This window comes from Urocitellus parryii, chromosome 1 (assembly GCF_045843805.1).
Source record: "Urocitellus parryii isolate mUroPar1 chromosome 1, mUroPar1.hap1, whole genome shotgun sequence".
NCBI classification, from domain to species: domain Eukaryota; kingdom Metazoa; phylum Chordata; class Mammalia; order Rodentia; family Sciuridae; genus Urocitellus; species Urocitellus parryii.
In genome coordinates, this window is record NC_135531.1 from 176,172,796 (window position 1) to 176,184,950 (window position 12,155).

The 12,155-nt window shown below is 33.4% G+C and overlaps 1 protein-coding gene across 1 annotated transcript in view; it reads left to right on the forward strand.

Moving 5' to 3' along the window:
• Positions 1-12,155, forward strand: part of Dpp10 (dipeptidyl peptidase like 10) — a 608,497-nt gene that overhangs the window by 310,221 nt on the left and 286,121 nt on the right. The window contains exon 5 of the mRNA XM_026397087.2: positions 10,223-10,297. Coding sequence (XP_026252872.2) covers positions 10,223-10,297 — 75 coding nt within the window. The remainder of the gene's footprint in view (positions 1-10,222; positions 10,298-12,155) is intronic.

The window sequence follows — 12,155 nt, forward strand, 5'->3', positions numbered from 1 at the left end:
AGAGAAAATACATATCAATTATGGTATTCTTAAGGAATATATGACTATATCAAACCTGACTATGTAAGTTTCCTGTTTATTTATCAAATGGTTTTATCTTGTTCTTTGAAAATATTACTGGTAATGAATTATTTTATACCAATATTAAATGAGTCTTTGAACCATAAGAAAAATTGATGAGCTGCCAAGAAGTTTTATTCTTTAAAATATTTCTTTTCTCTGTTTTTACCACAGTTAAAACAATTCAGCTGACTGAACACTTTTTATTTTTTGTAAGGTCAATATTAGTTGTCCTATTTTTTCCAATTTTTTAAAACTATGTGGATTGAAAATGTCTTGGTAGCTATCATTTTGCTCATACTAAAAAAAAAATCTTATTACAACTGAAATGCTTGAAATGTACATATTATACCTTAAAATATAAACCACATTATTTATGAAATCATATTCTCTAAAATATGCTTGATAGGATATTATAACTGGAATGAATAGAGGTAATTTGCTGCTGTTGGACCACTGTAGTTTATCATCTTATTTTATAAACATCATGTCAGGCACATTGCATAAGATCATGGTGAAAAAATTGATTTAAATATTGTATAGTCTTGTTTTTTTTTTTTTTTTTTTTTTTTTTTTTGGTTGTTGTTGATGGTGTTTCCAGGGGGACTGAGTTGTACCATGGCATTTTCTTGCATTGGTTGTTTATAAAATATTCCAGTATCAATAAAATACATAGTGGAGAGAGAGAGAGAGAGAGAGAGAGAGAGAGAGAGAGAGAGAGAGAGAGAGAGATCTATTATGTGTACATAACATTGATGCTGTGGATATCACAGAGAAATATAATTTTAGCATTATCCTAAGAAATTGGGTAGCAAAGAAAAGAGAATAAAAACATACACAATAAAAGAGTTGATTTTAAAATTTCTTGCACATAAACACATTCATACCTGTAGAAAACAAATCATGGCTTTGTTGAGAGCTGTAAGATTAAAGTAAAACAAAACAAACAAAAAGAAAAAAATATACCTCTGTGCTTCTTTCCTGTTACTTGAAGCCAGGCAGGGAAAAGCCCTTCTTTGGCATCATATAATGGACTGCAATTTGATTAATTCATTTTCCAACTTTCACTCACTTTCATTTTTATGTCTTAACTGCCTAGTACCATTTGTTCTTCTTCTCACTTGCTTAAAATTGACTGGCTTTCTGAAACCATCCCTTCCTTATATTTGAGTCAGGAAATGAGATTGTTGTTGACTGTTGTGAAAAACATCCTCATAATATGTACTTAATTACTTATTTGAAAAATTAAGATTTAACTTTTCTAGAATCATATTTCTAAACATTCTTGTTAAATTATTTTTAAAGTAGTTATGAAATTGGGTAGTGAAAGAAATTCCATCCCAAATAATTTAAAGTGAATGTGTGCATGTGTGTGCTTTGAAGGAATCTGGTGAGATGGAGGTTGAGGGAGCAGAAGGAAAAGGCCACAGGATCCATGAAGACTTCATCCTTGTTTTCATCATTCTGTGTTACAAATATATGCTTCTATTCTTTCAGGGCTAAAGGATAATTCAACTGAAGCCCTTAGACCATGTTTTTTCTTACATATGAATAAAGATATCTAGACCTATATTTTATCCCTAGCTTGTTCCAAAATTCTAGAACTATACCATGGTTCCTCTGCTTTTGTCATGTTTTCAGTTTTAGGGCAACTAAGTCCTTCTTACCAACTGTGTTATTTTAGTCTCATTGCTTATTCTCGGCTAGCTCACTTCGTTCACAGCCTCAAGTCATAGAAATGCATATTTTATATTTTCTGGCACTTCTGACATTTAAGTTTGTGTTTAATGATTTCTTGCCATGGTCTTTAATATCTGACATCTTGGAACACCATCATTATCCTATTTCTACCTCTAGTTATAATGTTTCTGACAAAAGTGAATCATTGCAATGAAGCCTCTTAATAGGGACATTACTGTGGCAATAAAAGATGTAAATTGCAGTTCCAAACAACCTAGAAGAGCCATCACGAAACAGTGATCAATCGTTAGATGAACTGCACATATAATTATATACATGTGAGGTCAGATGAATCACTGAGCTAAGAAGCACAAGGAGGACTTAAAGGAGGAGAATTAGAATGATATGTGAGAGAAATACAATTTGAATAAGACTAGGGGAGGGGTGAAGGAGTGAGGAGAACCAGCATACAGGAGAAATAACATATGCATTGTAAGGGGATAAAAGTGATAGCAAACAACATTAACAATAACCACAGTGTTGCCAGTTCACCCTGGTAGAGCTCATGGGCACATGGGTTAAGAAGTGCTGCCCTTTTCTCTTTCATTTTTATTGATTTTTTACATTCCAAATGAGAGGAAACATGAAATATTTATCTGAGAAAAGCTTATTCTGCTCAATATGATGCTCTCCAATTACCTACATTTTTTTTTTGGTAGATAATGTGATCTCATTCTTCTTTATTGAAAAATACTCCATTGTGTATATATACATATGATTTATCCATTGATGGGATTAGGCTGATTCCATTGGCTCTTCTAAATGGTGCACTGATAATCATGGGTATGCAGGAATCTTGTTGATAATCTGGCATTGATTCCTTACACATACTCAGGAGTGGTATTGCTGGATCATATGGTGGGTTCTATTTTTAGTGTATTTGAGGGCCCTTCATACTTTTTTCCATAGTGGTTTTACTAATGTATATTCCCACAAACTGCATATAAGTTTGCCTTTTCCCCTTGAAACTTCACAAGCATTCATTATTTTTGTTTCCTTGATTTTTGGTTTTTGATTTTTTTTTTATAATAGCCATACCGATTAGAGTGAGATACAATCTCAAAGTAGTTTTCATTTGCATTTCCCTGGTGGCTAAAGATGTTGAATGCTCTTCATGTGTTTTTTGGTCTTTTGTCCTTCTTTCAAGAAATGCCTATTCAGCTTATTTGCCTGCTTAATGAATGGATGATTTGCCTTTTTTTTGTTGTTGCTAAAATTTTTCAGTTATTTATATATTCTGGATATTAGTCTTCTTCACAAGAATAGATGACAAAGATTTTCTCCCATACAATAGTCTGTCCCTTAACTCTGAATTATTTCCTTTGATGGAGAAAGAAAAGAGGCTTTTTAATTTGATGTTATACCACTTGCCAATTCTTGCTATTATTTCCTAAGCTATCAGAGTTCTATTCAAGAAATTGTTGGGGTTATGCTCAGCAGTAGAGCACTCAACTAGCACGTGGGAGATGCTGCATTCAATCCTGAGCACCATATAAGAATAAGTAAATAAAATAAAGGTGCTGTGTCCATCTGCAACTAAAAAGAAAATATTTTAAAAAGATATTGTTGCTTGTACCAATATCTTGAAGTGTTTCCCCTATGTTTGCTTCTAGTAGTTTCAGCATTTCATGTCTTATGTTAAGGTCTTTGATCCCTTTCAAGGTGATTTTTGTACAGTCTGAGAGAGGGAGTTTCAATTCCTCACAGGTGGATGTCCGGTTTTTCTAGCAACATTTTTTTGAAGAGGCTGTCACTAACTTCTTTTTGACATCTTTGTCAAAATCAGAAGGTAGATGTGTGAGTTTATTCCTGCATCCTCTATTCTATCCCATTGGTCTCCCTTTAATATGTCCTCTCCTCTTTGTGATCCAGTCTCTTTCTTAACTTCCCAAACTGCTTGCCTTACTTGTCAGGACAGTCTCCTCAGGATACCACCAGACCCAATGCGTTTTTCACCCAGTTCTCAATGTAGTAGTTCTAAATTGACATCCAATTTTAGCTGCTTCATTGGCATTAAATTTCACCATCTTTGGAACCAGCCATCAGTTCTGCTATTCATGTTGATAATAGTATTTAAAATAATTAATATAAATTCTGATCCATGACATCATCTCCCACCTTCCCAGGTAAAATTTTAAACTATTTATGTTTTCTGAAGATTATTTTTATAATGTAATCTATAGTTTAATTTGACTGGAAAAATAAGGAATCATGAGGTTTTCACTTACATTGCCACTGAATGTATTGAAAGGTCTAGAGTCTGTTCTTAAAACCTCATCACGTTTACTTCCTTTCCCCTGTGTCCTGAGTTCTTTACCCTGAGCACTTTATTCTTACTCTGAAGGCCCATTCCCATTTCACCATTAGATTTTGGATTTCTACTCTATCTTGGACTACAGAGATCCATGGTGGTTATCTTAGTCTGCTTAATATGTGATGGAAAATATCCAGTGGACTTTGTTTCCCAATTGTATAACATCTTGAGTGGCTACCTTGGTGTTTATAAGTTTGTTGTACAGTGAAAGTTCAATAAGTGATTTTTGGTAGAACTTCATGATACACAAAAATGAGACACCAGAAAATGCTCCCAAGTTATCTAAAAGCATGAGAATGTTTTTCAACTTGATCAAATATCTTTCATTCTTTTAGTCTAGCAAATGGCTTTCATAGTTGTTTTTTTTCCCCTCCATTGTTTATCCTGCCTCACCTGGCTTTAAATGGGTGATCCAAGCTGACAGGGTTCATGCATTTTAACTCCCTGTGATCTCAAATATGCATGGTAGGCATTGTTGGTAAATAATGACAGTGAACACACATAGAAACTATTTCTACACCCTTCTAATTCAATGCTAATTAAACTGTTAAAATAGGTTGGTGATGCAATAGTATTATTGGCAATAACAAACTTCCCCAATCACTAATTTGAAACCATATCAAGTTAAAACTGAACCAGAATTATATTAAGGTCTGCAATAGGCCAACATTGACCAAGAGGTCTTTTGCAGCTGCTGGAAAGAATTAGTCTCCCAGATGTAAGAGATGATAGCATTAATGGTTTATATTAAAAGGTATTTTCCTGAGATTTCTGATGCCCCTTCACTAGGCTGCTAGAGTGTGTCCCTTAGAGCATTACCAGTGAAGTCTCTTTTCAGCACCAGTGAGTGACCTGAACATAGTTCTCCAAATTCAGAGAAGTTTCAGCAGCTTGGGTCCCTGAAAAGACATTTGGAATGCTTCCCAGTTTGTGTGCTGCATAAGCTGGAGGGAGTATAGTGATAATTAATAAAGTGCCAGACTGGATAATTGTAGGATCTGTAAAAGATACTAAAATGTTGTTACCAGAGGCACAGACGCACCTGTGAAAGCGTGAAGTTAATTTGTGTGAAGAACATCACATGAGAGTGGATGGGGACAAGGGAGGTGAAATATCCTTTAAATAATTCAGACTTCAGAGAAGAAAGTGCTCTACAAAAAAAAAAAAAAAAAAGAAAGAAAGAAAGGAAAGAAAGAAAGAAAATGCTGTTAAGATACTGCAAAGCTTATAAAAGGAAGTCTTCCTATAGTCTCTTGTTATATCTTGTTATATTTGCTTTTCTGTGACCTTGAGAAAAAATTAACAAGTATGACATTGGAGTTTTCAATATCCATAGAACAGAAGTAATAAAATTGTACTTAGCGATTTTTAAATGATACTATCCCCTTAGTCAACTCTTAAAGAACAATATTCCTCCTGGTATTGTAATATCAGGAGAGATGGACTTGTGTCTTCAATGTTAACCGGCATTCCCTATAGACTAATTTTCATCTAATTTTTTTATTGGTTCTTTTTAGTTATACATGACACTAGAATCCATTTTGATATGATTATACAAGCATGTAATACATCTTATTCTAATTAAGATACCATTCTTGTAGATGTACCCAATGGTGAGATTCACTGTGGTGTATTAATATATGTATATAGAAAAGTTATGTAAGATTCATTCCACTGTGTTTCCTTTTACCTTCCCCTCTGTGTTCCCTTAATTCCCCTTTGTCTAATCTACTGAATATCTATTCTTCCCCTTTTCCCTCTTATTGTGGGTTAGCATCCACATATCAGTGAAAACATTCAACCTTTGGTTTTGGGGGGAATGTTTTATTTCACTTAGCATGATAGTCTCCAGATGCAGTCATTTACTGGCAAATGTCATAAAATTTAAATATATAAGCAGTTAATGAGAGGGATGGAGGGGGTGAAAGAGAGAGAGACTGATAGAGAAGGAAATGAAGATACCTATCTCACCCTATTACACCAAGCCCAGTTCTTAGCAAGTTGCAGGTCACGTGATACACATCTACTATGTGGTAGCTGCTAATGTTCTTGTATTCTTCTTTTTTTGTTGAAATGGATATTTTTAAAGATGCAAAATAATTTTTGTGATTAATTATTCCCTGTGATCAATTAGACTTATTCTAAAATGACTCAGGTAGAGATTGTACAAATTGTATAGGTAGGCAAAACTTCTGAATCTTAGCATTTTTATTCTGTGAGGTGTCCCTGACCACTGGGTTTTCTTTGCATAGCTGGTTCAGGGATTATAAACTATGTCATTCTAACAGCAATTCCCTGATAATATTAAATAACAATTTCAGGAGGCTATTGTTTTGGACAAGCCTCCCGTACTTGACTCCAGCAAAACAGACTAACAAATCAAAATGGTGTCATTCTTGCCAAAGTTCCAAGTAACCAGGAAAATTGAGAGAGAGCCAAATCTGTGGAACAAGCAAGGTCAATTGGCACAATAATGAAGTTCTGTCTTTGTCCTTACACACAAAAAGGCAACATAAAATAATGTTATCTAATCACTTATTTTTCTATTGTTCTTGCTTTTTCTGCCTGCTCAATAAGGAAAATAACTTTGAAATGTCCAAATAGGATTTATTTTTTGTTGTTGATATTTGTTTCTGCATTTTAAAATTCATTCTCTATTTTGGGAAAGCATCCTCTCCTGCTCACTATATGGAAATCTTACTCTACATTATGGAATACAGTGTGAAGTATTACACAATCCTAGAACTGAGAATAAAGCCAATTAATATATTAAATTAAATTGTAGTAATTTTGTTCTTTGCGAACACCAAATAGATGTCCTGAAATCTAATATAATTCTGACCCTAACTACCTGACTCCACAGACTAAAAGGCTTAGTCCCACAAAACTCACCAACTTCAGAAGCAAGCTGCAAATTCTATACCCTGAGGTTACTCACCCTCTGTCTCAGTTGACTCTAAATTGGGGAACTCCCACTACAACTCTTGTGGTTGCATAATTCTTCACAGTGGTTCACAGGGTTCAGGAAAGAACTGTAATTATGATCACTAGTTTATTATAAAGGATGCAAATGAATAACCATTTGAAGCGGTACACAGGATAATGTCCAGAGGGATCCTGAGCCAGGATGTACCTCATTGTAATCTATAATACCCTCCCAGTCAATTGATATGTTCATCCTCCAGGAAGCTCCTTCAAATCTCAGCGTATAGTTTGTTTGTTTGTTTTAAATCAAGTTGACATTATTAGGCATAACTGGTCTTTAAATCACTGGCTACAAGGACATGGGGAGGGTTTGAAAGTTCCCCCACCATAAGCACAAGGTTGATGTGACCTGGTGACCAGCCCCATCCTGATGATATAAGGTAGTTCCACCAATTGTGAAGAGTTCTCCCAGGTCTTGTTATCATAACCTCATGTATGGTTGAAAAAACTTTGCTCTGAATACTGAAGACTTTTTTATAAATCAGGATATTCCAAGTGTTTTAGATTTTATGCCAGGAAGCAGGGACAAAGACGAAAGACACTTTTTATTATACTAACAAGTTGTGTAAATATTAGTCTGAGTTTCTTATCCTACCTATTGCATTTTGGAGTCCCTAAGTTAGAAACAAAACAAAACAAAAAACACAAAACCAGAAACCCTGACTTTACCCCTTTCTGTATTTTATAGACAGCAGCCTTGTGGAAACTATCCTGAAATAGGCTGTACAGAATTATATATATATATATATATATATATATATATATATATATATACATATATATTTATATGTAATATATAGTTACATAATATATATTTATATATAGTTATATATATATGATTTATATATAGTTATGATATAATATGTATTATATATGTTATATATAATATATATTTATATATAGTTATAGATAGATGGATAGAGATATATATTTACATCTATAGCTATATCTTTGCAAATACATGCAAACTATATCATTCATTTAAAATATACTTTTAATTTTTGTTTGTGTTTTGTTATTAATTTTGTTTGTATTTTGTTTATAGAATTCTTCAATTCTATTTTGTAGACTTTTGTTGATCTATCAACTCAATTTGCTTGCCTTCTCTAGATACACCTTGCACAAATGCCTCTGTTAAAAAAAATCAAGACCTTCAATGTATTTCTTTTACACTGTATATTTTAAGTTCCTTTTGTCACCAGGTATGTTCTATTATTAAATTGTAGGCTGAAAACCAGTCAGGTACAGTGTGTGTAGTTGTTGTTGTCTGACATCAAACACAATCAGATACATATTTCTGTTTTAATATGTTTTATCCTGGGAGTTTTCTTTAAAGAGTGTCTGTCTTTAGTGTGTCTTCTTTAAATATAAACAGTCAACTAGTTAGAACAAAAAAGTACAGGCTCAGATATTATGACACAGATGTAAATATATCTTTTTTCTTTTGATTAATCCAACAAGGAAATATAAAATCATTTTCGTTATTTGACAATTTCAATGGTTTCAATATGCCACATTGAAGAGAATAAAAAATAAATACATAGATGCTATGAATGAGGGGAACTAACCCAGTCTGTTGCATAGGAGCTAGCACAGGAAGAACAGAAACTTCTTTATTAAATCCTGAGAGCAATGGGGATATTTATTTGCCATGCCTGAAAGCGGGGAAGTGGCTGCAAAACTGTTGCTAAGAGAAGGTATTGGATTGAAAGAAAAAAAGAGAAAAGAGAGAGAGAGAGAGAGAGAGAGAGAGAGAGAGAGAGAGAGAGAGAGAGAGAGAAAGCCAATGTCTTAAACAAGATACAGAGTTTTGTCTGAGTTTTGTTTAAAATGTATCTGTAGGTAGATGATACATTTTCCTGAGTGAAAAAGTAAATTTCTGAGTGACAGCTCTTTAGGTCTGGGTAGGAAGACAAGGAACATTCAAGGGCCAGATATGTGTTCGTACTCCTCTTGAAGGTCATCTCCTTTAGCTTAAAGGTCAATTCTTCAGGAGAGCCTTGTCTATTCTCCCAGATTCATATACTCGGACAACACTCCAGATTTCTTCCTTGAATCATGCATCTAAAGGTGTAACTCAGTAATTATTCATGTAATTACTTCCCAATATCTGTCTCGGACTCCATGAAAACTTGAGATAATTTCTCTATCATTCACTGGGGCATCCCCAGTACCCAGCCTTGTCTAGTCTCTAAAATATGCTCAATAATTAGTTCTTGAATGATTGAGTAGATGAAGGTATGAAATAGTATAGTAATGATTTATCAAATTTACTAATGAATTAAAATAATAGTACCATCCCTGCTGTTAGACAAAAATCCAGTACTTTTTAAAAAAATTATATTCTAGATTTTTTTCAAGCATGCATGGATTGCTGTGTTGAGCCTGTTAACTTATCTAAGCGTTAGATTTCTCATTTGTAAAATGGGAATAATTATGGTGGTGGCAGACAAAGACTGCCAAAATCCCAACTCTCTCTTCCTGCCACCATGTGTTCTAAGCATATTTTCCATCTCTTCCTGGGCTCCAAGAAAAGCTGTATGGAGAGCTGTATGGAGTGTGGTGGTGGTGGTGGTGGTGGTGGTGTGTATTTGTGTGTGTTTGTTTGGCTTTATTTCAATAAGAGAGAATTGTGCATGAAACAATTTTAAGCAATCAGATGTTTCAGTCCAACTCCTCAGTATTCTTGATCTTACTTTGTCTTGTATATAAAGTTAAAGAACCTTCTAGACATAGACAAAAACACCTATCTATAAATAGAAGAAAGTAGTTTAAAAAATGGCAGACTTTAGACCTAAGATCCTAGATGACATGTTTATCTTGTAAAAATGTTAGGCGTAAGTTTTCTTACTTATAAAAATGTTAGGCTACTCTTTAAGCATAGCAAATGGAAAGATATATTGACAAATGCTTTTCTGTAAATGAATATGTTCTCATCAATGATTTGCATTCATCTCTATACTCATACATAAATTAATGCACATTTATATGCATAATAAGACTAATAATATACATTTTAATAGTATTATGAGTTGAGATAATTTTGATATATATCCAAATGCATGTTAATTTCTCTGTAATTCAATTTTTAAAGATAATTGTTCCTTTTGTTTGTTTTTCCAGGTAACCTTCAAAGCATCAAGGCATTCAGTTTCACCAGATTTAAAATACGTCCTTCTGGCATATGATGTCAAACAGGTAAAAGAATTATGTTTGACAACATTTTTCTTTGCCATACATTCAGGTGACCATTCACATTTATGTGTAGCCATCTACTCCCTTAGACAAAATTTGGCATATTCAGTAATTGTAGGTGGATATTGATGGCCCCTTTGCAAAAGATATAGTTGTAGATAATGCCCTTTCTTTAACATCTGGCTAGCAATTAACTGGACTGAGCTTTTGGGTACCTACCCTGAATGTGTTAGAGTTTGGCAAATCCAACAAATGAGGGCTTTTGAAATGTTAGGGTTAAGCCTTGCTGTATATAATAGAGTTTTTCACATCTGTATAGATAGGGACTTTCTTACTAATTCTGTCTAGAGCTGTAGTGTATACATTGGAAACAGACTGGTGGAAACATTGTTTTAGATTGTGGTCACTGAATTGTTTGGTGGTATTTGCATGTAAGCTTTGTGGATGTAGAACATTCTGCAAGTGAGCTAAGCCAAGAAATTAATTCTAAACAAATAAAATGGTCTAATTGCAATTAGTGTTTCATTATTCCATGTCAGCTCTAGAGCACAATTAGAGCAGTATGTATGGTTGTTGAGTATTTTGTACGTAGATATAATTCGCACAGTTAAAAAGCAAAGTGAATGTTGGAAACACAATTCAGCAGATTAGTTTCTGTAAAGAATAAATGATTGGAAATCATTCAAGAAAGTTTTATGAGCTTAAGATGGACAATAAAAATTTATGGACTTAAGGAAGGCAGCCTCATATAATGCTTTGAGAGCCTTTGAATACATGAAATTTCACAGCATGAAAGACCTGATATTTGATGGTTTTATTCCTTTGGAATATACATTTGCTATATATTTAAAAGGAGTTTACATTTTTATTTATAATAATTAATTTGTGCTGAAAAAGATGAGGGATTCTAATCAAAGGCCTTTTTACCTGTTATATATCATGTCCTTTTTTTGTAACTTCTGTTCTATGTTATCTTTAATTGCAGATATTGCAAATAATATGATATAAAGCTATTAAAATATTCTAAATAGTTTCAAAAATAACATTGTCTGAAATTTTTAAATTTAAAATAACTTCCATATTGAACTCAGAGTGAACTGTAAAAATCAGATTTAGTTGTAATAATCAAGACTAGATCTAGCTGCAAGATAGAAACATAGATCAATGAAAAACAATATAGAATTCAGAAACAGTTCCTCATAAATGTGTTTAAGTGATTTTTGGCAAAGGTGCAAAAACAATTCAGTAGATGAAAGATGGTTTTGCCAACAAAAGGATTCGGGAATAATTGAATATATATAGGGGGGAAAAAAAACAAAAACAAAAATACATTGACCTCAGCCTTGCACCTTACACAAACTCAAATAAATCATGAGTTGAAATTTTAAATGTAAATCTATTGGGGCTGGTGTTATGGCTCAGTGGTAGAGTGCTTGCCTAACATGCATGAGGCACTGGGTTCAATCCTCAGCACCACATAAAAGTAAAATAAAGATATTGTGTTCACCTAAAACTAAAAATTGAATATTTTTAAAAAGTAAATGTAAATCTATCAAATCCTTAGGAAAGGAAACATAGGAAAAAAGACTGGGGTGTAAGGCTAAGGAAGTAGTTGAATCATACAGCAAAAGCATAGTTGATCAAAGGAAAAACAATTTCTCTGTGAAAGACCTCTCTGTGAGGATGAAAATAAAAGCTACCCTCTAGGAGAAAATATTTGCATTTCACATATTTGACAAAAAACTAATGTTCATATATAAAGCATTCTCACAATTGAACACTTAAAAGCAAGAACAAAACAGCTATGCAATCAGAAAGTGGACCCAGACATAAAAAGACATTTCACTGGAGAGGCTACACA